At 38.2% G+C, this 27,116-nt stretch overlaps 1 protein-coding gene across 3 annotated transcripts in view; it reads left to right on the top strand.

Annotated features, from left to right (window-relative positions):
* Positions 1-27,116, top strand: part of ANO5 (anoctamin 5) — a 102,716-nt gene that overhangs the window by 43,701 nt on the left and 31,899 nt on the right. For all 3 annotated transcript variants that reach the window (XM_043451407.1, XM_043451410.1, XM_043451408.1), the window contains 5 exons: positions 9,769-9,884; positions 15,542-15,676; positions 16,877-16,982; positions 17,086-17,146; positions 26,340-26,491. In XM_043451407.1, the coding sequence (XP_043307342.1) occupies positions 9,769-9,884; positions 15,542-15,676; positions 16,877-16,982; positions 17,086-17,146; positions 26,340-26,491 (570 nt within the window). The remainder of the gene's footprint in view (positions 1-9,768; positions 9,885-15,541; positions 15,677-16,876; positions 16,983-17,085; positions 17,147-26,339; positions 26,492-27,116) is intronic.

The raw sequence follows: 27,116 nt of genomic DNA, 5'->3' as shown, positions 1-27,116 counted from the left end.
TGTCCATTTCTTCCAAGTTGTCCATTTTATTGGCATATAGCTGCTGGTAGGTCTCTTATGGTCCTTTGTATTTCAGTGTTGTCTGTTGTGATCTCTCCATTTTCATTTCTAATTTTGTTGATTTGATTCTTCTCCCTTTGTTTCTTGATGAGTCTGGCTAATGGTTTGTCAGTTTTTGTTTATCTTTTCAAGAAACCAGCTTTTAGCTTTGTTGATTTTTGCTATGGTCTCTTTAGTTTCTTTTGCATTTATTTCTGCCCTAATTTTAAAGATTTCTTTCCTTCTGCTAACCCTGGGGTTCTTCATTTCTTCCTTCTCTAGTTGCTTTAGGTGTAGAGTTAGGTTATTTATTTGACTTTTTTCTTGTTTCTTGAGGTAAGCCTGTATTACTATGAACCTTCCCCTTAGCACTGCTTTTACAGTGTCCCATAGGTTTTGGGTTGTTGTGTTTTCATTTTCATTCATTTCTATGCATATTTTGATTTCTTTTTTGATTTCTTCTATGATTTGAGGGTTATTCAGAAGCATGTAATTTAGCCTCCATATGTTGGAATTTTTAATAGTTTTTTTCCTGTAGTTGAGATCTAATCTTACTGCACTGTGGTCAGAAAAGATGACTGGAATGATTTCAATTTTTTTTGAATTTACCAAGGCTAGATTTATGGCCCAGGACATGATCTATTCTGGAGAAGGTTCCGTGTGCACTTGAGAAAAAGGTGAAATTCATTGTTTGGGGGTGAAATATCCTATAGATATCAATTAGGTCTAGCTGGTCCATTGTGTCATTTTTTTTTTTTCATTTATTTTTATTAGCTGGAAGCTAATTAGTTTACAGTATTGTAGTGGTTTTTGCCATACATTGACATGAATCAGCCATGGATTTACATGTGTTCCCCATCCCGATCCCCCCTCCCGCCTCCCTCCCCATCCCATCCCTCTGGGTCTTCCCAGTGCACCAGCCCTGAGCACTTGTCTCATGCATCTAACCTGGGCTGGTGATCTGTTTCACCCTTGATAGTATACTTGTCATTTACAGTTTGTGTTTCCTTGTTAATTTTCTGTTTAGTTGATCTATCCATAGGTGTGAGTGGGGTATTAAAGTCTCCCACTATTATTGTGTTATTGTTAATTTCCCCTTTCATACTTGTTAGCATTTTCCTTACATATTGCGGTGCTCCTTTGTTGGGTGCATATATATTTATGATTGTCATATCTTCTTCTTAGATTGATCCTTTGATCATTATTTAGTGTCCTTCTTTGTCTCTTTTCACAGCCTTTATTTTAAAGTCTATTTTATCTGATATGAGTATTGTGACTCCTGCTTTCTTTTGGTCTCCGTTTCCATGGAATATTTTTTTCCAGCCCTTCACTTTCAGTCTGTATGTGTCCCTTGTTTTGAGGTGGGTCTCTTGTAGACAGCATATATAGGCATCTGGTTTTTGTATCCATTCAGCCAGTCTTTGGTTTTTTGTTGGGGCATTCAACCCATTTACATTTAAGTTAATTATTGATAAGAATGGTCCTGTTGCCATTTACTTTGTTGTTTTGGGTTCTTGTTCATAACAACCTTTCTGTGTTTCCTGTCTAGAGAAGATCCTTTAGCATTTGTTGAAGAGCTGGTTTAGTAGTGCTGAATTCTCTCAGCTTTTGCTTGTCTGTAAAGCTTTTGAATTCTCCTTCATATCTGAATGAGATCCTTGCTGGGTACAGTAATCTGGGTTATAGGTTATTCTCTTTCATTACTTTAAGTATGTCCTGCCATTCCCTTCTGGCCTGAAGAGTTTCTATGGAAAGATCAGCTGTTATCCTTATAGGAATCCCCTTGTGTGTTATTTGTTGTTTTTCCCTTGCTGCTTTCAATATTTGTTCTTTGTGTTTGATCTTTGTTAATTTGATTGATATGTGTCTTGGGGTGTTTCGCCTTGAGTTTATCCTGTTTGGGACTCTCTGGGTTTCTTGGACTTGTGTGACTATTTCCTTCCCCATTTTAGGGAAGTTTTCAGCTATTATCTCCTCGAGCATTTTCTCATGGCCTTTCTTTTTGTCTTCTTCTTCTGGGACTCCTATGATCGAATGTTGGGCTGTTTCACATCGTCTCACAGGTCCCTGAGGCTGTCCTCATTTCTTTGGATCCTTTTTTCTTTTTTCCTCTCTGCTTCATTTTTTTTCCACCATTTTATCGTCTACCTCACTTATCCTATCTTCTGCCTCCGTATTCTACTGTTGGTTCCCTCCAGAGTGTTTTTTATCTCATTTATTGCATTATTCATTATTAATTGACTTTTTTATTTGTTCTAGGTCCTTGTTAAACATTTCTTGCATCTTCTCAATCCTTGTCTCCAGACTATTTATCTGTAACTCCATTTTGTTTTCAAGATTTTGGACCATTTTTATTATCATTATTCTAAATTCTTTTTCAGGTAAATTCCCTGTCTCCTCCTCTTTTGTTTGATTTGGTGGGCATTTTTCATGCTTTTTACCTGCTGAGTATTTCTCTGCCTTTTCATCTTATTTAGATTGCTGTGTTTGGGGTGGCCTTTCTGTACTCTGGTAGTTTGTGGTTCCTCTTTATTGTGGAGGTTCCTCCCAGTGGGTGGGGTTGGGTGATTGGCTTGTCAAGTTTCCTGGTTAGGGAAGCTTGTGTCGGTGTTTTGGTGGGTGGAGCTGGATTTCTTCTCTCTGGAGTGCAATGGAGTGTCCAGTAGTGAGTTTTGAGATGTCTATGGGTTTGGTGTGACTTTGGGCAGCCTGTATGTTGACGCTCAGGGCTATGTTCCTGCGTTGCTGGAGAATTTGCGTGGTATGTCTTGCTCTGGAACTTATTGGCTCTTGGGTGGTGGTTGGTTTCAGTGTAGGTATGGAGGCTTTTGGATGATCTCTTATTAATTAATGTTCCCTGTAGTCAGGAGTTCTCTGGTGTTCTCAGGTTTTGGGCTTAAGCCTCATGCCTCTGGTTTTCAGTCTTATTCTTACAGTAGCCTCAAGACTTCTCCATCCATACAGCACTGGTAATAAAACTTCTAGGTTAATGGTGAAAAGATTCTCCACTGTGAGGGACACCCAGAGAGGTTCACAGAGTTACATGAAGAAGAGGAGAGGGAGGAAGGAGATAGAAGTGAGCAGGAGGAGAAAAGGGGGCACTCAAGAGGAGAGAGACAGATCTAGGCAGTACTCTGTTCCCTAAGTGTTCTCCATAGCCCAGAACACCCACAGAGATCCACAGAATTGAATTGAGAAGAGAAGGGGGAGGGAGGAAATAGAGGTGATCTGGGGGAGATAAAGGAGAGTCAAAAGGGGGAGAGAGTGATCAAACCAGTAATCACACTCCTGAGTAAAAATTGGTACTGAAGATTGGATTCTTAAATGTACAAAATTGGGGGGAGAGAGTAATCAAGCCAGTAATCACACTCCTGAGTAAAAATGGGTACTGAAGATTGGATTCTTAAATGTACAAAATTGATATCAAATACTAAAAAACAAAGATTAAAAATCTAAAGTAGAGGTTCGACTCTTAAAAATACAATATTAAAAAAAACAAAAACAAAAAACAAAAAAGTATAAGAAATACATATGATGTTCGCTTTAAAGATAGGGTCCTTTTTTTTTTTGGCAAGGTAATAGTGGGTTATAAAAAAAATTAAAGGAGTAGTAAAGGACTTAAAAAAAAAAAGAAAAAAAATTTTTAATTAAAAAAAACAATAATAGTAAAAATATATCTAGGAATTTCTCTGGAGCTGTTGCGGGCAGTGTGGGTTCAGTTCAGTTTCAGATAGCTCCTTGTTACAGCTTACACTTCTAGATAGTTATAGGCCCCTTCCAGTGCAGTCAGTGTTGACTACAGGGATTTTAACCTGTTGCACCGGCCACTTCTGAAACGGTTCCCTTTGTTTATTTGGCTTCTGTTTGCTGGTCTCTTCAGTGTCTAATTTCTGCCCTGTCACACGCGGGCGGAGGTGGTCTCTTGTTTAGGTTCGCTTGTTCAGTCGTGCTGTGGGGAGGGAGGGGCGCTGCAGACGAATGTCACTGGCCTGTGTGGGGAGCACTCGCAGTGTTCTGGCCACACTGGGTTTGCCCCCACATGGTGCGTGTGCTTTTCCCGTCTACACTGCTCAGGCTCCAGGCTGCTCTATAGGGAGCGGGCCCTGCGTGGCGTGCACTTCCCAGGCCTAAGCTGCTCAGGTTCAGGTTCTCGGGTACTCCACAAAGGCGCAGACTCAGTTGGGCCTGCATTTTGTGCCGTTCAGGGTCCGAGCAGCTCAGGCAGCCAGGAGCTTGACGGCCACACTCTCCCCGGGTGCAGGGTGCCTTCTCCCCTCCACGGTCCCAGCCTCGGTTTCCGGGCATGCCTGGTCCAGTGCACCTTGTGTCTCTTCTGGGGAGCTGATCTCTGGCTGTGACCCTCCTGGTAGATGTCAACCATCCAAAGTCTTGGACGTCTTTGGTTAGAAACTGGAAGCCTGGTTGCAGTTTGGTAGGGGATGCCCTCTCTGGGGCTGAATTTGCCCCTTTCCGGCTCTGGCTGGCGCCTGCCTCCCCCTGCCTCTGGTGGGGGATGGGCTGGTCCACAGCCAGCTAGCTCTTCTCTGGTATGGTACCATCCTTTGTTCTGTGAACGGCTGGCTGTGCCGTAGGTTAGGGCTTTTCACAGGTTAACTCTCTCTGTGCTATCCCACAGGTTAGGTTGCTATCTCACGTTAGCTCCCTCCGATTGCCCTCAGGGCATTCAGGCCTGGTCCTTGCGCTAAGCAATGCTGCCCGCTCCTCTCCGTTCAGCCCCCACTTGCTGGTGGCGGATGTGAACATCTGGGGTACTTTTCTGCTGGGAGTTGCCTTCAGGCATGTAATCTGTGGGTTTTATTTATTTATTTTTCCTCCGGGTTAGGTTGCCCTCCGAGATTTGAAAACTTCCCCCGTACCCGCTGGTGAGAGGGTTTCCTGGTGTTTGGAAACTTCCTCTATTAAGACTCCCTTCCCGGGATGGATCTCTGTCCCTAACTCTTTTGTCTCTCTTTTTATTTTTTATATGTTGTCCTACCTCCTTTCGAAGACGATGGGCTACTTTTCTGGGTGCCTGATGTCCTCTGCCAGTGGTCAGAAGTTGTTTTGTGGAGTTTGCTCACCATTCAAATGTTCTTTCGATGAATTTGTGGGGGAGAAAGTGGTCTCCCCATCCTCTTCCTCCGCCATCTTAGCTCCCTCCTCCCAAATCTTTTCTTTTCTTACTTGTAAAGTTTTGAAGTTGTAAAGGACTTAAATTGCATGCATTCTTGTATTCATTCATCAAATGTACAATTGGTTTTAGTTATAATGTAAAAAAGTACATGGACAGGGGAGTCTGGTGGGCTACAGTCCATGGATTTGCAAAGAGACAGACATGACTGAGCAACAGAGCATGCATCTTTGCAGAGCATTCTGTTAGATGTTATTGGAACACACCATGCATCCAGGCTCACAGGCTAGGAATTTCTGGGAAGTAAAGCATACATACAAATACAAAACAAGCTAAAGACTTCAGTCCATAAGAAAGTTTCAAATAACTGAGATTATGCAGAAGGATTCCTTGGGCCTGGCAGATCATGTAGAGTTCAACAAAGAAGTGACATTTATATCATGCACCCATTCAACCAAACCTACAGCTTGACTTGTCAACCAAGACAGCCTAGTTTCTGGGGGTATCTGAGAGAAACCTTTCCTTTTGGATATTTAGTGTTTAAATTTCATTACCTGTTAGCAGCAGGCATTATTTGGCTAAATTGATGTGAACTACTTGGGATCATTTCCTGGAGTTTTGCTTTCCTTTGTTCCTGTTTAACTCTTCCTTGCTTATAAAGGCTTTTTTGATGATGATATCTTTTTGAGAAACACATACCTTTAGAATATAGAAGAATTAGGTATTTCTGTTTAAACAAGTGGTATGTACATCATTGCCCATGTTTTTGAAAATTATGTTGCTCTCATGGTTTCCAAAAGCCCAAAGGCAACCTCTCTTTTTCAGCTATCCTCTGTCAATATTTATTCAAGTGTTAGCTGTTGACTCTAATCTGTTCAACATTGGTCAGTTGATTTTCTTTCCTATGTTAGCTACAAGGGTATAGAGGGATTTTCCATAATGAGTGGCAATTCTCAATACAAGTATCAATTGAGGTGAATTTAACTTGTGTTAGAGAAACTCCCTCCCATACCCCCCCCCCCCCACACACACATTTTTTTTGCCTGGGCCCAAGAACTTCTGGGGATTATATATTTTAAACAATGCCAAGACATTTGATCAAGTAGAGAGATCTATAGTAGGTTAATAAACACTTTGCAATGCAGTCTTTGTACGTCTTTCTTCACCAATGGGTTCATTCATTTTTTTTTTTTGAAGATTTTTTAAAATATTTTCAGTTCCTAGCAAGCAGAAAAATCAGAGTTTCATTGACTTTCATCTTTTAAAAAAATATTATCTATATTTATTTGTGGTCGCACTGGGTCGTTTTTGCTGCAAACAGGCTTTCTCTGGTTGTGGCAAGTGGGGGCTACCCTTTGCTACCCTTTGTTGTGGTGTGCAGGCTTCTCATTGCGGTAGCTTCTCTTGTTTCAGAGCATAGGCTCAAGGTGCCCAGGCTGTAGTAGCTGCAACAAGCGGGGTTAATAGCTACAGAGTGTGGGCTCCTGGGCATGCAGGCTTCAGTAGTTACTACACACAGGCTCAGTAGTTGTGGCTTGTGGGGGCTATTGCACACAGGCTTTAGTAGTTGCAGCTCATGGGCTCAGGAGTTGTGCCATGTGGGCTTAGTTGCTCCATGACATGTGGAATCTTCCGGGACCACGGATCAAAGGGCTGTCCCCTTCTTTGGCAGACAGATCCTTACCCACTGTGCCACCAGGAAGTCACTTTATTTTTTCCTCAAAGATTTTGAGAATTGTTTGTTTCCAAGGCATTGGTTATTTTCTATCAAACTGTCTTCAGTAACCAATAATTTTAATCCATACATCTAGCCTTCTTGTAGAGTCCTCCATGCTCACTAGAAAATCAGTCTTACTAGGCTGTTGTTAGAGAGAGCTATCGTTTACTGTTAATTTTTACCTCTTTTTCTTTATTCTGTCCTCAATACGGGTTTAGGTACTAGATTTTTCCCTTAGGTGCTGTAAAGAAACTTTTTTTTTTTTAAAGATATCCAAATAGGCTACTTTTTTCTTTTTTCTTTGTCATTTCTCAAGATTCAGTAGGACTAGCTACAGGAGATGAAAGTTGGAATCCGGATGGTATAAAATTTTATACCATCTCATACAGAGATTTTCAAATGTGTTTAATTTTAAATTAGGTGTTTGCTCCATGTTGTCTTCAGCAGTTTGATTTTCTAGGCAAACAGTTAAAGAAACAATATTGAGCAAATATATATAGATAGTGCTCTGCGTGTGTACTCAGTCGCTCAGTCAGGTCCTACTCTCTGCAACCCCATGGACTGTAGCCCGCCAGGCTCCTCTGTCCTTGGAATTTTTCAGGCAAGAGTACTAGAGTAGGTTGCCTTTTCCTACTCCAGGAAATCTTCCCAACCCAGGGATCAAGCTTGTGTCTCCTGCATCTTCTGTACTGGACGGCAAATTCTTTATCACTGCACCATCCGAGAAGCCCTAGACAGATCTCTGCTAAAACCTAATTAACTTTATATAAATAAGGCTACTTGGAGCTTCCTTAGTGGTTCAGTGGTAAATAACCCACCTGCCAATGCAGGAGACATGGGTTCAATCCTTTGGTCAGGAAGTTCCCCTGGAGAAGGAAATGGCAACCCACTCCAGTATCCTTGCCTGAGAAATCCCAAGCAGAGAAGAGCCAGGCAGGCTCCAGTCCATGGAGTTTCACAACGTAGCAACTAAACAACAATAATAAGGCTACTTGGTACCTAAAAAAGGGGGAGGAACTTATGTGTGAACTAATATTGAGGCTGTGAAGTGCCTTTGACTGTGTGGATCACAACAAACTGTGGAAAATTCTTAAAGAGATGGGAATACCAGATCACCTTGCCTGCCTCCTGAGAAATCTGTATGCAGGTCAAGAAGCAACAGAACCAGACATGCACCAATGGACTGGTTCCAAATTGGGAAAGGTATACATCAAGACTGTATATTGTCACCATGATTATTTAACTTATATTCAGAGTACATCATGTGCAATGCCAGGCTGGATGAAGCACCAGCTGGAATCAAGATTGCTGGGAGAAATATCAATAATCTCAAATATGCAGATGACACCACTGTTATGGCAGAAAGAGGAGAGACACTAAAGAGCCTCATGATGAAAGAGAAAGAGGAGAGTGAAAAAGCTGGCTAAGACTAAACATTCAAAAAGCTAAGATAATGGCGTCCGGTCCCATCACTTCATGGCAAATAGATGGGGAAACAGTGGAAACAGTGACAGACTATTTCCTTGGGCTCCAAAATCACTGCAGATGGTGACTGCAGCCATGAAATTTAAAGATACTTGCTCCTTGAAAGAAAAGCTATGACCAACCTAGACAGCATATTATAAGTACAGACATACTTTGCCAACAAGGGTCTGTTTACTCAAAGCTATGGTTTTTCCAGTAGTCTTGTATGGATGTGGGAGTTGAACCATAAAGAATGCTGAGAGCTGAAGAATTGATGCCTTTGGACTGTGGTGCTGGAAAAGACTCTTGAGAGTCCCTTGGACTGCACAGAGATCAAACCAGTCAATCCTAAACTAAATCAGTCCTGAATACTCATTGGAAGGACTGATGGCGAAGCTGAAGCTCCAGTATGCTTATGTTCTCCAATATGCTTCAGTATGTTCTTATGCGAAGAACTAACTCATTGGAAAAGACCCTGATGCTGGGAAAGATTGAAGGCAGGAGGAGAAGGGGATGGCAGAGGATGAGATGGTTGGATGGCATCAGCAACTCAACGGACATGAGTTTGAGCAAGCTCTGGGAGATGGTGATGGACAGGGAAGCCTGGTGTGCTGCAGCCAATGGATTCCCAAAGAGTGTGGTATGATTGAGCGACTGAACTGAACTGAACTGAACTGAACTGAAGTGCTAAAAGTCTGTTTTATATATTTAATTAAGTTTTTTGGGGAAATGGGTGTCAGTAACAACCAGTGACTTTGGATCATTCACTTAACTTTGCTTGAGGTTATTTTTTTCATCAATAAAATTAAAAAGTCAGCCTATTCTTCCAAAGTCCCAGCCAGTTATAGTTGTAGGAATCCCTGAGCTGTGACTGCTGGAACTTAAGTAGGAATGAAAGGAGCATTCCACATCAAAGGAGCAGCTTGAGTTAAACCAGTCTCAGGCTTCCACTTGTGGTTTTAGATAACTGGGTGTGAGACTTTAATAAAGTACTGTTATTTTCATTTGTTACAGAGTGTAGCAAATAAACTACACTCTATAATACACTAAAGTGAAAGTGAAAGTCCCTCAGTCATGTCCAATTCTTTGCGATCCCATGGACTAAACACTCCATGGAATTCTCCAGGCCAGAATACTGGAGTGGGTAGCCATTCCCTTCTCCAGGGGATCTTCCCAACCCAGGGATTGAACCCAGGTCTCCCGTATTGTAGGCAGATTCTTTCCCAACTGAACTATCAGAGGAGCCCATAATATACTAAATGATACAGTAATTTACATTGATGGACTATGAAAATCCAAATTGAAAAATGAGAAAGAACATTTGCCTCATTCACTTGCCTTCTTATAAAAGCAGTGCTCCTTCATTATCCTTTGTCTTTTGTTTTGCTGTTCAGTAATTTTTTCTTGCCTACTGTAGGGTCAGTATTGGAAGGCATCAGAACCTCCTAATCCTGTCAATCAAAGGAACGTACTCTACCAGAACTGGGCTCGGTTTTCTTATTTTTACAAGGAGCAGCCTTTTAATTTGATTAGGTAAGTTTCTTACACAAAATCAAACTAATTAAAACTTGATTATGTCCTTTTTATTCACAATGGCATCACATTCCATTCTTTTTACTATTTTCACCCACTGTATTTCCCATCTGCCCAGTTTTGTATCTAAACTATCATTTAGTCATTCATTTGTGAGAAAAATGCTGTTGTGAGAATGGTCTTAACCACTACGCAGAAATAGCTTGATGGTTCAGAGGTTAGGCCTTAGTATTTAGGTAGATTAGGTTCAAATCCAAGTTCTTTCTCTTAGAAACATAAACATGTTCAAGTTATTTAACCTCTAGGAGACTCATCTGTAAAATAGGAGTAACAGTAGTACTTTCCCTTTGGGGTTATTTGATAATTAAATGATATATGTATATCTTTTAGAATGGGTTTAGCACTTAGTGTTTAATATATTTATTTTTTGTTCGTTTGTTTTTCTCTGGGTCCAGGAATTTAGAAAATAACAGAAAGGTTGTATATAGTTTGTATATATCGATCTCAGCTGTGAAGGCAGTTGTTCTATTATTTCATTTCTTAGTTTCATTCGCTGTGCAGGAAGACTCTGGTTGCAGGTTCTTGCTTTGAACCATAACAATGCTACATACATACAGGGTGTTAGGAGACTCCTGCTATGGTTTCAGTAAAGACACAGTCAGATGACAGAACCCCTGGTTGTGGTATTTTTACTCAGTGATTAATGTTTTAACTGCTCTGCTTGCACAGCATCACAGCCTCTTTTTTATAAGACTGATTTGGATGTGTATATGCAAGTCAACTGAAGTGTTATTCCAACAGTTTCATTAAAGGCAAATAGGAGGGGATATTTGTAAGAATAAATAAAAGACAGCTAGCATATAAACAACAGTTTCTATAAATCATTATATGAACTCTTCATTGGATGGATATTTTAGTTCTGATTAGTAGTCATATAATTTTTTAAGTTATAAAAGTAGGACATGTATCTGAAAAAATTCTAAGCAATAAAGATGTGTGCAAAGTTTTAAGTGAAATTCCACTTCCCTTAAACTCCATCAAAGTGACTATGCTTGATTTGGTGATAGCCATTCAGCTTTATTTTTATGTGCATGCATAACAAAATACATACACAAGCTGTTTTTTTCTGGAGCAAGGGACTCTTTACTTACTTTTTTGCTAAGATTTTTTTTTATCACTGAATAATATATTATTTGTATACTTCCCTGTGAATGCACCCAGATCTATCTTCTGCCTTTTAACAGAGCATAGAGTGCCATATTATAAATTTTGCATAACTCTTTTATCTATTTTTCTGTTAAAAAAGTTTAGGCTGCTTCAAAATTTTCACTATTACAGTCAGTGCTATTAAGAACATTTGCAGACATTGTGCCCTTGGAGAATACTTTCATAGTATACTTTCAAATAAGCAAGGTTGTCAGAATGAGGCTTACATATTTTACATTGTTGAAAATATATTGAGAGTACTTAGCTGTCTACAGATATTTCTGCTATAAATATTCCCCAAAGGTTTATACGTATAACCTTTGATATAGACAAACACATTACTTCTCAGATCAGTACCTTGTTAGCACTTTCTGATTTTCTTTTAGAACAAAGTGGAAGCTCATATATTTCATCAGATAGCAGTATCTAACTTAAATTTAATAACTTTTTAAAGTTTTTCATCATATTATAGCTTTTCATTTATAGCAAGTTGTACTGCTTTTCCATTTCAGTAATGAGATAATCTTTAAAATAAAGTTAAAATTTTAACAAAATTTATGTAAAGAATTAATGAGTAGGTGTGAAGTTTTTAACCAGGTAAACCAAAAAGGAAAGAAAACACCATGTTATCACAAAGACAGGAGTTGCAGAAAGCAGTTATTATCCTTAAGGTTGCTTCTCAGTGATTATGTAGGACAGTATCCTTACTCTTACTAATAGACAAGGAAGTATTTTAGGTAAAGGACCATGAAGTATGTTTTCAAACAACTTATTTGTAAGTAATTCAAATATAGATATACAGCTACCCACTCCAGTATTCTTAGGCTTCCCCGGTGACTCAGAAAGTAAAGAATCCACCTGCAACGTGGAAAACCGGGGTTTGATCCCTGGGTCAGGAAGATTCCCTGGAGTAGGGCATGTAACCCACTCCAGTATTCTTGCCTGGAGAATCCCCATGGACAGTGTGTATATATACACACACCCACACGCATGTGCACACACACACACACACACACACACACCCGTGTGCATTAGTTACTTAGTCGTGTCTGACTCTTTGTGACCCCATGGACTGTAGCCTGCCAGGCTCCTCTGTCCATGGCATTCTCCAGGCAAGAATACTAGAGTAAATTGTCATTTTCTTCTCCAGGGGATCTTCCTTACCCAGGGAGCAAACCCTGGTCTGCTAGAGAACTAATTGTAAGGACTACAACGATAAAACTTCTAGATCATATAGGAGAAAACTGTGGTCTGGAGTTAGGCATGGACTTTTCAGATAAAATGCAAAAAGCACAATTTTAAAAACATAAATTTAATTTCAAAAATTAGAATGTATGCTCTTTAAAAAACACTGTTACAGAAATAAAGAGCAAACCATATGCTGGAGAAAATGCTTGCACAACACACATATCAATAAAGGACTTTTATCCAGAATATTTAAGGAACTTTTATGACTCAGTGATAAGAATAAAATGGAAAAAAAGATTATAAAGGATTTGTCAGCGAAGAAATATGTTTCTGGATTGGCAGTAAGTATGTCAAAAGGTGTTGTTGCTGTTCAGTCGCTAAGTCGTGACTCTGCAACCCCATGACCGGAGCACACCAGGCCCCTCTGTCCTCCACGATCTCCTGCAGTTCGCTCCAGCTCACGTCCATCGCGTCGGTCAAGCTATCTCACCTCTCATCCTCTGCTGCCCTCTTCTCCTCTTGCCTTCAGTTTCCCCCAGCATCAGGGTCTTTTCCAATGAGTCGGCTCTTCGCATCAGGTGGCCAAAGTATTGGTGCTTCAGCTTCAGCAACCGTCCTTCCAGTGAATACTCAGGATTGGTCTCCTTTAGATTGACTGGCTTGATCTCCTTGCAGTCCAAGGGACTCTCCAGAGATGTACACTATCTTTATTCATGAAGGGTATAAAAATTAAAATGCCATTGAAATACCACTGCACGCCCACTAGAATAGCTAACATTGAAAAGATGGGCATCAATAAGGGCTATTAGGGATGTGGGGCAACTTGAAATCTCAAAGGTTGGTGATGGGGATACAAAATGGTATAGCAACTTTGAAACAATTTTGACAGTTTCTTATAAAGTTAAATATGCACTTTCTATTCAAAGAATAGATCTACTTTTATCTACTTGTCCAAAAAATATTAATATTATTAAAAAGTTTATCATTGCCCCAATGATTTGGGGTACCGCCTGTATCACATGTGCTCAGTCACTCAGTAGCCTGTAGTAGACTGTAGCCTGCCAGGCTCCTCTGTCCATGGCATTCTCCAAGCAAAAATACTGGAGTAGGTTGTCATTTCCTCCTCCAGGGATCGAACCCGAGTCTCCTGCATCTCCTGCACTGGCAGGCGGGTTCTTTATCACTGTGCCACCTAGGAAACTCTTTATCATGTACTAGGTTTCTGTATGTACTCTAGCTGATTTCTGGATGTTCTGTCTATTCGATTGACCTTGCTAACTATCCATGGACCAGTAGCAGGCTGTCTTTTTAATTTAATTTTTATTTTATATTATGGTTGATTTGCTATATGTTGTGTTAATTTCAAGTGTATAGTAAAGTGATTTGAAGGCTGTTTTAATTGTGGTGTCTTAGCTCTAGTGTATTTTAATATCTAGTTGGGCTAGTAACTCGTCATAGCTCTTACTCACGGTGTTTCTTTGTACATTCTACAAGTTTATCCTTCCATATAAACTCGAATCTCAACTTTGTCCATCTTGTAACTAAAAAAGATGGTTGGTATTTTTATGGAAATTGCATTAAGTTTATAAATTAACTTAGGTAGGCTGGTAGTCTCATCTTCAGATATTCTAATTAAGGCAAAGTTATGTCAAGGAAAAGATGTGTCTTTATTTAAGCCTACTTTGGGTTTTTTCAAGGGTATTGTAGAGTTATAAAACCTTCTTAAGTTTAATCCTCAGTAGTTTATACTTTTGTTGCTATTATAAATTATATATTATACATATTCAGACTATAGGATCAGTAATTTTAAGGTAAAACATCAATATTACTGCTATGCACCTAACCAGAAAATTACTAGGGAACTCATAAACTGATATTCAGATATTTTTATTCTTTTTATTTTGATGTTATGCAGTATCATAATAATTGCTGTATTCTTCAGCAAAAAAAAGAAGGGGGAAAAAACAAGTTTACTCATCTTCTGTGAGTGAACCTAAGGAAGTTGTAAGTAAATTAACAAGGGAATACAATGGAATCATAGTTTAATTTCAGTAATTATAGTAATTTGAAAAGCAGAACAAGGAAAAACAACCATATAAAAATGTTTATTATCACTGAGAAGAATAGAAGATGATACAAGCAGAAAGATCCCTCCTTTTGCCAGAAAAGATTAGAAATTTTGAAAACTGAAGGATGGGATGTTCAATAAAATTAATATTGAGTGAGAAAAATATTTTAAAACCTTCTCATTGGGAAATTAAGTTTATGTTAAGTTTGTATTATGTAAAATTTAAACCCTTTGTGTTCAGATTTGTGTTTTTTGAGTGTGGAAATCACAATTTAATTGTAAATGGTATAATAGATTTATGTATACCATGCTATTAGTGTCCAAGAAGAATCACATCTCTCTGACTAGGAAGCTGTGGAAAGACTTCACATGTTTGGTGAGCTGAACTCTATATGAATAAGGGAGAAGATTAACCTGTTTTGTGTTTTTTTAATTTTTTTTAAAGAAGTCTAGTTTTCTGAGGCAGAAAAAACCTTGTCTTTGAGTCTTTGAGAGATTCCTTAAGGGGAGAGTTAGTTTAAAAAACAACAGCCGGAAAAAAAAAAACAACTTGATTATAAAATTTGGATATTCGTGCTAACTAATGCTGTCATTTTTTAACTTGTAAAGCAAGAGCTGAGCCCGTTTATTCTTTGGAATGTCATTGCACACTCATTTTTGATTCCTTGGTTTGTACCCTATCTCACTGTTCTGTAAGACCCATCAGAGGTTGAGATTTTGAGGAAGATAAAAGTTCATATGTAAAACTACCCTCATCCATTGTGGTCTGAGTACTTTCTTCAATCTTAGAGATAAAGCAGAAGTCTTGGGACACATTGTGAATGTGATTTTGATTTGTTAATTGCTAGAAGCATGTTCTGTACTTTATTTCAAAACATTTAAACTCTCTTTAAAATTTCAAAGTTTTTCAAATTACCTGATTACTTAAAAATAAATCTTAACTTCCACTTAGTTGGCTTCTTATTTATATGTGTTGTCTCTTTCAATCCTTACACCAAATCTATGGATAAGCATCATCCTGCATTTTATGATGTGGAAACTAAAGTTTAAAACATTGAGTAACTTTATCAAATATATAGGGCTAGAAGGCAGTGGGGCCAAAGCTAGAATACAAGTGTGTCTGAATGGAAAACCAAGACTTTCTGAAGTTCATTATTCTTGCAGCCTCTGATTTTATTTTTACCTTCTTTCACAGGGATTATTATGGAGAAAAAATTGGCATCTATTTCGTCTTTCTTGGATTTTACACAGAAATGCTGTTTTTTGCAGCTGTGGTTGGCTTGGCTTGTTTTGTTTATGGTTTATTAACGATTCCTAAGAAGTCAGGCAGGTAAGTGCAACTGAGTTGCCCAAACAGAGAATCTTATGCTAGCCAAAATTATATTTTTCTGAAATTTGTGTCAGAATGTTTTTATTACAGCAGATAATTGATATTTCTGAAAAAGACCCAAACACAACAGCTACCTCTCACTTGGTATTTTATGGAAAATCTGTTTAAGAATGGGCTTTAAAGATTCTTTTCCTTAAGCATGACTTGATCTACAAAAATTGCTGCTATATTGTCCCAGTCCCATATGTGAAAAATTGTTTAAATGTGTTTCAGTAAGAATAACTTTGGACTTTCACCCAAACACATCACTTTTTTTATTTTTTTGCTTGGAATGTTTTTTCTATTTATTTATTATTAATTAATGTTTATTGCAGTGTAGTTACTTTTCCATGTTGTGCGAGCTTCTACTGCATCACAAAATGAATCAGCCATACATATATTTACATATATCCCGTCCCTTTTGGATTTCCCTTCTATTTAGGATACCGCAGTGTGCTAAGTAGTTCCTTATGCTATATAGTATGTTCCTATCTGTTGTCTATTTTATACATAGTATCAATAGTGCATATGAGTCATTCCAACCTCCCAATTCCTTCCACCCCACCCCTTTTCAGGGCTTCCCCAGTGGCACAGCAGTAAAGAATCCGCCTGCAATGCAGGAGCCACAGGAGATACAGGTTTGATTCCTAGGTTGGGAAGATGCCCTGGAGGAGGGCGTAGCAACCCACTCCAGTATTCTTGCCTGGAGAATCCGCATGGACAGAGGAGCCTGTCAGGCTAAAGTCCATAGGGTTGCATAGAGTTGGACGCAACTCAGGCGACTTAGCACACATGCATACCCCTTTACCCCTTGAGAACAAATGTGTGGATACCAAACACATCTTTAAAATAGCGTTGCTCTTGGGAATTCCCTGGCAGTCCAGTGGTTAGGACTGTGCACTACCACTATACAAGACATCGTTTCTGTCCCTGGTTGAGGAACTAAGATCCTTTATGCCATGAGGCATGGAGAAGGAAATGGCAACCCACTCAAGTATTCTTCCCTGGGAAATTCCATGGACAGAGGAACCTGGCAGGCTACAGTCCATGAGGTCGCAAATCAGCTGGACACTTAGCAACTAAGCAACAAAGGCCACAAGGCGTGGCCAAAACAAAACTCCAAAAAAACAAAGCCAGGCAACTTTGCTCTTCCCTCTGCAGCAGTGAGATTTGTGATCCTGAGATTGGGGGTCAGCTTATCATGTGCCCACTCTGTGATGAACTATGTGACTATTGGAGACTAAATTCAACGTGTTTGGCTTCAAAGGTATGTATGTATTGCAGTACGTGGTATGCGTGAAGACTTGCAGTTTACTCCTTTTGTATTGCATTTGATACTGAGTAGTCTTTCTGATACTGTTGCTTTGCAGATCTCCCATTTATTTGACAATGAGTCAACACTGTTCTTTGCCGTTTTCATGGGAATTTGGGGTAAGTAAGTAGTTACATAAAAACAGCTTTCTCAAAACAAACAAACAAACAAAAAAAAAACAGCTTTCTCTGTGATTTATATGGCTATTCATATAACATACACAGTTGGCATACCTTATAAACCGAAAGTAATCTTACGTCTTTATGTCTCTGCAAGCATCACTACCAAATGGAGTCTACATCTGTGGTTGTTAGTCCTTGGTCCAGAAAGGTCCCTATTAGTTATCTACTCATTTTTCTGAAAAGCACTTTAATTTTTGAAACTTCCTATGTATTCAGATCACATTCTCTCTCAGCACTGTGTAAAAATAGGCTCAATAATTGCTTAATTCAGGAGAATAAATGTTAAGTATTTGGTGGCTGGAGGATATTGAGTCATGGACACAAACTTGAACAAGACTCAAAAATTTCTGAGGGCTCATATATCAGCATTTGAATTTAAGTTCCCTGTGTCAAATTCTATTCCCATATAAAGTGGAATTCCCCTTAATTTTGGAAATGTCCCAGTATCTCTTCTCTTTTGCATCCCATGGGAAGTAGAAGTGTCATGAAGTTTCTCCCATTGTCAGTGAGGAAAGTATTTTCTGTAAGAGTAACTTGTCAGGAAGAGACCTAAAAACTTCTAAGACATGTCTCAAAATTTGGGGGGCTCTGGGAAAAGGTAGACTTTTTTCCTCCCCAATTTAACAAAGCACAAGTATGTGCATTTAAAAACTGGCCAAAAGAGCAGGCTAACTTGATTCAGTCAAAAGGACACCTACATTTGTGAGGGTGTGTGTCTCAGAGGGGTTTATGGGTTTCTGTCACTTCTGCTTGACTGCTTGTCTGAAGAGTAAAGCCCAGATTCAAAGAGAAAACAGGGGACAGTGAGGTCTCACCCACAATTCTCCAACCTCCTCTGGTTAAGTTAGTGTATGGACATCTCTTCATCATGTGCCAGACAGATCCTGCCTCTGTCATTTTTTTGGAATCAGAAATGGATGACAGGTATGTATACAAATTACAACAGATGTAATACTTTTCAATTCTCTCCATTGAGAGAGCTTGTACACCAACACTCACCTTACGCGTCATAACAAACAGAAGAGCAACCATACCTGGAACACCCAGCAGCTATAGTGAATGTGGGGGTGAAGATATCTTCATGATAGTGATTTTGTTTTCTTTGGATATATGCCTAAAAGTGGAATTGCTTCAACATATTATAGTTACATTTTTAATTTTTAAGTCACCTTCGTACTGTTTTCCATAATGGCTCTGTTCCAGTTTATGTTCCTACATAGTGGTTCCCTTTTCTTCAGTTTTGTCCTGCAAACAAATATCCGGTTTTCCCAAAACCATTTATAGAAGAAACTATTCTTTCCTCATTGAATATTCTCTGACCCTTTGTCAAATGTTAATTGACCATAATACCTGGGATTATTTTTGAGCTCTTGATTGTGTTCTCTAGGTCTGTGTGTTTCTTCTTATGCCATGCCAATTGTACCATACTATTTTGATTACTTTGTAATATTGAGATCAGGAATATGATGCCTAGTGCTTTGTTCTTCTTTCTCAAGATTGCTTTGTCCATTTGAAGTCTTTTGTGGCCCTATACAAATTTTAGCATTGTTTTCTCTATTTCTGTGAAAAATAGCATTGGAATTTTGGTAGGAATTGCATTAAATCTGGAGATTACTTGGGCAGTATAGACATTTTTATATTAATTCCTCCAATCTATGAGCACGGACTATCTTTCCATTTGTTTCCATCTTCAATTTCTTTCATCAGTGTCTTATAGTATATATGTGTACATATCTTTCACTTCCTTGGTTACATTTTTCCCTGGGTATTTTGTTCTTTCTGATATTATTATAAATGGGATTGTTTCTTAATTCCTCTTTCTCATAGTACATGAGTAGTGTATAGAAACACAACTGTTTTTTAATACATTTATTTTTATCCTGGAACTTAGCTAAATTTATTTATTCTAACAGTTTGGGTGGAGACGCTAGGATTTTTTTGTAACTTAATGTTATATGAAAATAGAGAGAGTTTTACTTCTTTCCTTTTTTCTTTCTCATTTATGTGTCTTTTTTTTTCTTGAGTAATTGCTCTGGCTAGACTTCCAGTGCTCAGTTGAATAGAAGTGGCATGAATGGGAATTTTTGTCTTATCCTTGATGATAAAGGAAAAGTTTTCAGCTTTTCACCATTGACTATGATGGTAACTGTGGACCTGTCATGTATACCCTTATATTGAAATACATTGTATTTATACTCGTATTTTTGAGAGTTTTTATCATAATGGATGTTGAATTCTGTTAAATGCTGTTTCTGCATTTGTTGAGATGGGTTTTTTTTTTTAATCATTTATTTTGTTAAAATGATATACCGTGTTGATCGATTTATGGGTATTGAACTATCCTTATATCCCTGGAATAAATCTCATTTGACCATGGTGTATGATTCTTTTAATATATTGCTGAATTTGATTTGCTACTGTTTTATTAAGGTTCTTTGTATCTGTGTTCACCAAGTGTAATTTTCTTTACCTCTATTGTCTTTGTTTGACTTTGGTGTAAGGGTAATGATGCCTCATAAAATGAGTTTGGAAGGTTTCTTCCCTCTTCTAGGTTTTGGAAGAATTTGAGAAGGATTATTTCTTCTTTACCTATATTATAGAATTCACCATTAAAGCTTTGAGGCCTGGAATTTCATTTGTGGAGAAGTTTTTGATTACTGATTTGATATCCTTAATGGTAGTTGGTCTGTTAAGATTTTCTGTTTGTTCATGATTCAGTTTCAATAGATTGTATGTTTCTAGGACTTTATCCGGAGAAGGCAATGGCACCCCATTCCAGTACTCCTGCCTGGAAAATCCCATGGACAGGGGAGCCTGGTAGGCTGCAGTCCATGAGGTTGCTAAGAGTCGGACATGACTGAGCGACTTCACTTTCACTTTTCACTTTCATGCATTGGAGAAGGAAATGGCAACCCACCCCAGTGTTCTTGCCTGGAGAATCCCAGGAAAGAGGGAGCCTGGTGGGCTGCCGTCTGTGGGGTCTCACAGAGTCGGACATGACTGAAGTGACTTAGCAGCAGCAGCAGCAGCAGGACTTTATCCATTTCTTCTAGGTTATCCACTTTGTTGCCATATAACTGTTCATAGTAGTCTGTTAACGATCCTTAGTATTTCTGTCATATCAGGTGCATCAGTTCAGTTCAGTCGCTCAGTCTTGTCTGACTCTTTGAGACCCCATGAACTACAGCACGCCAGGCTTCCCTGTCCATCACCGACTCCTGGAGCTCTCTTAAACTCATGTCCATCAAGTCGGTGAACCATCACTGACTAAATCAGGTGCATGTCTCCTATTTAATTTCTAATTTTATTTATTTGAACCTTATCTTTTTTTCTTGGTAATTATGGCTAAAGGTTTTTTATTTATCTTTTTGTTGATCTTTTCTGTTGTCTTTTGTCCCTATTATATTTACACTCTGATCTTTGTTATTTCCTTACTTCAACTGCCTTTGCTTAGTTCTTTTTCTAGTTCCTTAAGGTCTAAAGTTGGGTTGTTTATTTTAGCTTTTTCTTGTTTCTTAATGAAGACATTTATCCCTCTGAACTTCCCTCCTAGAACTGCCTCTGGTGTATCCCATAAGTTTTTGTATATTGTATGTCTAATTTCATTTGTCTCAAGATATTTTTTGATTTCTCTTTTCATCTTCCTAAGGCCCATTGTTTGTTCAGTATCATGCCCTTTATTCCCCATATATTTGTGAATTTTCCAGTTTTTATTTTTCATATAATTCTAGTTTTATACCATTGTGGTCAGAAAAGATACTTGATATGATTTCAAACATTTGAAATTCATTGACTTGTTTTGTGATGGCAATATATGACCTTTTCTGGAGAACATTCCATGTGCACTTAGAAGAATATTTATCCTGCTACTGTTGGATGGAATGTACTCTAAGTGCCTGTTAAGTCCTTTTAGCTTAACAGCAAAAGTAATTTAGTGAAAAAGTAATTGCAATTTTGGACAGTGAATTTTAAATCATTATAACTAGGTTCAAACACATCTTTATTAATCAAAATAGGAACCATTACAATCAACACATTTTTGCCAACAAGAAATAAGATTGTTTATTCCTGTAGTGTAAAAATTCATGCTTCAGATTTTTATGAACTCTTGGAAAGCATTTTCTACCTCCTGCTGGTTATGGAAGCATTTTGCCTGCAAAAAGTTGTTGAGATGCTTGAAGAAGTGGTAGTCAGTTGGTGAGAGGTCAGGTGAATATGGCAGATGAGACAAAACTTCATAGCCCTATTCATTCAACTTTTGAAGTGTTAGTTTTGTCACATACAGTCAGGCATTGTCATAGAGAAGAATTGGCCTTTTTCTCTTGACCAATACTGGCTGCAAGTGTTGTAGTTTTTGGTGCATCTCATTGATTTGCTGAGCATAATTCTCAGATATAATGGTTTCTCTGGGATTCAGAAAGCTGTAGTGGGTCAGATGGGCAGCAGACCACCCAGCAATGACCATGACCTTTTTTTTTTGTTGCAAGCTTGGCTTCGGGAAGTGCTTTGGCACTTCTTCTCAGACAATCACTGAGTTATACAAAATTCACTTTTTGTCACATGTCACAATCTGATCGAGAAATGGTTCATTGTTGTTGCATAGAACAAGAGAAGATGACACTTCAAAATGGCAATTTTTTTGATTTGTGGTCAGCTCATGAGGCACCCACTTATAGAACTTTTTCACCTTTCCAGTTTGCTTCAAATGCCAAACAAATGAAGAATGGTTGACTTGGGTTCTTCGGCAACAGTTTTGTTAATTGTTTTGTAATTCCTTTGTTCCTCTCTTCCTCTGTTGCCTTCTTCTTTGGGGGTGTGATAATTGTCTGTAACGTTATGCTCAGATTCCTTTATCTTTTGCATGTCTTTTATGGGTTTTTGCTTTGTGATTACAAAGGGGTAAAACATCTTGTAATTATATCATTCTATTGTATGCTAAGACAAATTAATTTGAAATACATATAAAGCTCTATAATTTTACTTTCTGTCCTGCTTTATGTTTTTGATGTTGCAGTTTATATCTTCTTAGTGTATCCTTTAGCAGTTATATTTATATATTATATATAACCAATTATTATAGTTACACAATTTTATTGTAGTTAGTTATTTTTACTACTTTTACCTTTTAACCTTCATAATAGATTTACAAGTGATTTACCCACCACCATTATAACATTAGAGTATTTTAAATTTAACTATATATCTACCTTTACCAGTGACATTTATACTTTCATATGTTTTCATTTTAGTTTAAAGAGGTCCCTTTAACATTTCTTCAAAAGCCACTCTATTTGTGATAAACTCTTTCCACTTTTACTTGTCTGGAAAACTTTCTAGGTAGAGTATTCTTGGTCCTCAGGTTTTGTTTTGTTTTGTTTTGTTTTGTTTTGTTTTTCCCCAGTATTTCAACTATGTGTTGCTCCCTTCTGGCCTGCTAAAAGTCTTATAAGTGTTGCCTTGTACATAGCGTGGTTTTCTCTTCCTGCTTATAAAATTCTGTCTTTGTCTTTAACTTGTGAAGTTTTAATTATAATGTGTCTCAGTGTGTTTCTCTTTGTTTTCATCTTTTTTTGGAACTCAGTGGGTTTCTTAGATCTGATATTTGGTTTTTTCCCCCTATGGTAAGAGAAGTTTTTACCAATTATTTGAATATATTTTCTCTCTCTCTCTCTTCTCTTTCTGGGACCTCCTCTAATGCAAATGCTTGTCTGCCTGATATTGTCCCATAAATCCTTTAGGCTAACTTCACCTTTTAAAAATCATCTTCCATTTTTAATTAATTCATTTTTGCTTCTCTGACTGGGTGAATTCTACTTCCCTTTCTTGGAGTTGGCTGATTATTTCTCAGTTTGATCTAGTAAGCTGCCAAACACTCCTGTTGAATTTTGCCATAAAATTCTCGTGTTCTTCAGCTCTGTTTAATGCTCTTGATAATACTCTTGATTTCGTTTATTACTTTCTTATATTTTCTGTCTCTGTTCACAGTCTCACTTTATTCATGCATTGCCCTCTGTACCTTGGTAAGCATGTTTATTATGACCCTTATTTCGATCTCTTTGTCAAGTAAATTACTTGACTTCATTTCATTAAAGTCTTTTTCTGAAGTTTGTTTGTCTTGTTCTTTTTCTTGGAACCTATTCCTCTGTTTTTTTCATTTAGCTTGCCTCTTTGTGTTGATTTCTGTGCATTAGGTAAAACAACTACCTCTCCTAGTCTTAAAAGTGTGGCCTGTGATTGGCCAGGCTGCCTTCTTCGTTCTCAGTGGCTCCCAGTATTTGGGGCTGTGCCAAGATCCAGCAGGGTCCCAAATGGGAAGATCTCAGGCAGCACCTGGATGCAGGCTGTTTAGAAGTTGGACCCTAAGGCAGCAGCTTTTAAAGTTTGCAAGCTAATCTCTTTCAAGGAAATATTGGAAGATGGGTGTTTGTATCTGCTGCTTCTGCATTTAGCCCTGGGAAGAAAACCAGTTAGAAACTGTTTGTTCACTACAGCAATCAAAACAGTGTGGTACTGACATAAAGATAGACATGCAGATCAATGAACAGAATGGAGTCCAGAAATAAATCCCTTTGTATATGGTTAACTAATTTTCAACAGGATTTCCAAGAAAGCAAAATGAAGAAAGTATAGTCTTCCAATGGTGCTGGGAAAACTGAATATTGACATGCAAAAGAATAACATTAGACCCTTATCTTTGTCAGCTGAAAAAAATTCACAGCCTAAAAGCTGAGAATTATTTTTCACTTAGCAGACTTTCTGAGGACTTCAAGCCTGGGAGGCAGACTCTCAGAGAGCTCTGAGGGACTGCTCCAAAGAGATAAGGGAGGAACCAGGGTGAAAAGGAGTTTTGCAAGAAAGACCAGGTAGTTGGTACATCAAAAGATTACTGTTAATTAAAGAAAACTATGTATCTCAAGTTACTGAATTTAGCACTTTTCTGTATATGGGAAGATGCAAGAGTTTGGATTCATTGAATCATTCCTTTGGCATGCACCTTAACTTTCTTGTCTGGTGACTCAGCTGGTAAAGAACGCACCTACCAGTGCAGAAAAAAATAAGAGATGTTGGTTCGATTCCCGGGTTGGGAAGATCCCCTGGAGAAGGAAATGGCAACACACTCCAGTATTCTTACCTGGCAAATTCCATGGACAGAGGACCCTGGTGGGCTACAGTCCATGGGGTGGCAAAGAGTCAGACACGACTGAGTTGTGCATGCACACTCATTACTTCGGCTTGTTTCTTAACTCTATAATAGTCAGTATTCTGTTCTTTTCTACCCTGAGTTTGCTCAAGGCTCATCATCTGGATGGTTATAGTGGCTTGATGGCAGAAATATCCTTTGTTTACTGATGTGACAGACAACATTTTTCATTTGCCTTTTGTATGCGTGTGTGCCAAGTCGCTTCATTCATGTCAGACTCTTTGTGACCCCATGGACTGTAGCCCGCCAGGCTCATCTGTCCATGGGATTCTCCAGGCAAGAATACTGGAAGGAGTTGCCATGCCCTCCTCCAGGGGATCTTCCTGATGCAGGGACTGAACCCACGTTGCTTACATCTTCTGTGTTGGCAGGCAGGTTCTTTACCACTAACACCACCTGGAAAGCCCTCATTCACATCTTACACCATCACAAAAGTCAATTCAAAATGGATTAGACTTAAACATAAGACCTGAAAGTATAGAACTCCTAGAAGAAAACATAAGGAAAATCTTTATCATGTTGGACTTGGAAATGATTTCATGCAGATGACACCAAAGTCCAGGCAACAGAAACAAACAAAATAAGCCAGAGGAAATCAAACTAAAACACTCTGAACAGCAGAGATAACAATCAACAGAGTGCAAAGGCAACCTATGGAGAGGCAGAAAATATTTGCAAACCATGGTCTGATAGGGGGTTAACCCCTAATATATATGAGGAACTCTTGTAGCTCAATAATAAGAAAGAAAAAAAAAAAGAATAACCTGATTTAAAAATGGACAAAGAACTTGGATAGACATTTCTCCAAAGAAGTTATACAAATGGCCAACAGATAACATGAAAAAGAAATACTTGCTGTCTAGTTCTCAGGGAAATGCAAATCAAACCACAATGAGGTGGTATCTGATAGGATGACTGTTACCAAAATAAAAAAAGACATGTTAATGAGGATGTTGAGAATTATAATGAACTCCTGTATACTATGAATGGTAGTGCTAAACAGTACAACTGGAAAACAGTGTGGAAGTTCCTCAAAAATTAAAAGTAGAACTACCATGTGATACAGCAATCCCACTTCTGGGTATTTACCCAAAATAATTGAAATCAGGATCTCAAAGAGATGTTAGTATTCCTATATTCACTGCAACACTCTCTATTAATACATTAACCAAGGTGTGGAGTGGTAACAGCCTAAATGTCTATTGATAGATAAATGGTTGAAGAAACTGCTGTGTGTGTGTTTTATATATTCATATATAAATATATACACATAAACCAGTTACATCTGTGCCTTAGGATTCTAAGGGAGAGTTTCCAGGGGTGCTGATCATGTTTGTGTGCTTTTCTGTAAATATATTATTCTTTAAGTGATAGTTTATTTAAAAAACTATATATATTGTATATTATACTATATATAATAATATATATTATACATATACAGAGAAAGACAGACCAACAGATATAGACAGAGGAGAGAAACACAGAGGCACAAAGAAAGATATTGTGCTGTGAAATGACTCTTATATTTTCCTTAAATTTCCCTAAGCCTGAGAAAGTGGTACTGTTGCTTGAATGATTTCAGTAAAACACATGTAAACAAAATCAAGGTGATAGTAAAATGTCACATTCAAATATCATTTCAAGTTATCTGAATGAAGAAAGAGAGAATAGTGTGCCTAAAAAAATTTTTTCTATGTTTATCTAAGGAACTAATTTGTATTTATATATAGTTATTTCAATACTATTTTATAGTATTATACTAAAATTCATAGTATTATAATTTTATCATCAAACATAATAGTACCAGAATAACCATCATACAACCAAAATGATTTTTCTAAAGGAAGGAAAACCCAATTATTGACTTCTTATTCATTTATTCTGCCATCTTTTTATTATATTTGTTTTTATATATTTCTTTGCCCATAGTCACATTGTTTTTGGAGTTTTGGAAGCAACGACAAGCCAGACTGGAATATGAGTGGGACCTGGTAGACTTTGAAGAGGAGCAGCAGCAGCTCCAGCTAAGACCTGAATTTGAAGCTATGTGTAAAAAAAGGAAACTGAATACAGTGACTCAGGTATATTAGGAAACTGAAATAGGCAGTATATTTCAGTGGACACACTGCCTGTGGGTGGCCTCTCAAATAAAGATGTCTATTTTAATCTGCCTTTAAATATGAAAATTCTCCAACATATAAATCACATAAACTTATTTACTTGATTTTAACATGCATTTTGAACACAAGAAAAAGTTGGTAGAAAAATGTAATGAGTCCCAGGATGGAGTCATCACCCAGCTTCAATGATTATTAATTCATGGGCAATCTTTTTTCTTTTACACACCACCCCCCGCCACTAGATTGAGCATGCATGCATGAGTGCTAAGTAGACATGACTTAAACCTGCTAAGTTACACATGACTTCAGTCATGTCTAACTCTGTGTGATCCTGTGGACTGTAGCCCACCAGGCTCCTCCATCCATGGGATTCTCCAGGCAAGAATACTGGAGTGGGGTGCCATGCCCTCCTCCAGGGGATCTTTCCAACCCAGGGATCGATCCTGCGTCTCCTGTGTCTCCTGCATTGGCGGGCAGGTTCTTTACCACTAGTGCCACCTGCAATTATTTTGAAGCAGATCCAAGCCATCATACATACAATACATAAGTGAAATAAAACGAAATGGAAAATAGTGTGTATGTGTGC

Source organism: Cervus canadensis, chromosome 29 (assembly GCF_019320065.1).
Source record: "Cervus canadensis isolate Bull #8, Minnesota chromosome 29, ASM1932006v1, whole genome shotgun sequence".
Classification (NCBI taxonomy): domain Eukaryota; kingdom Metazoa; phylum Chordata; class Mammalia; order Artiodactyla; family Cervidae; genus Cervus; species Cervus canadensis.
The sequence above is the reverse complement of the archived record's forward strand: the minus strand, read 5'-3'. Positions and strand labels throughout refer to the sequence as shown.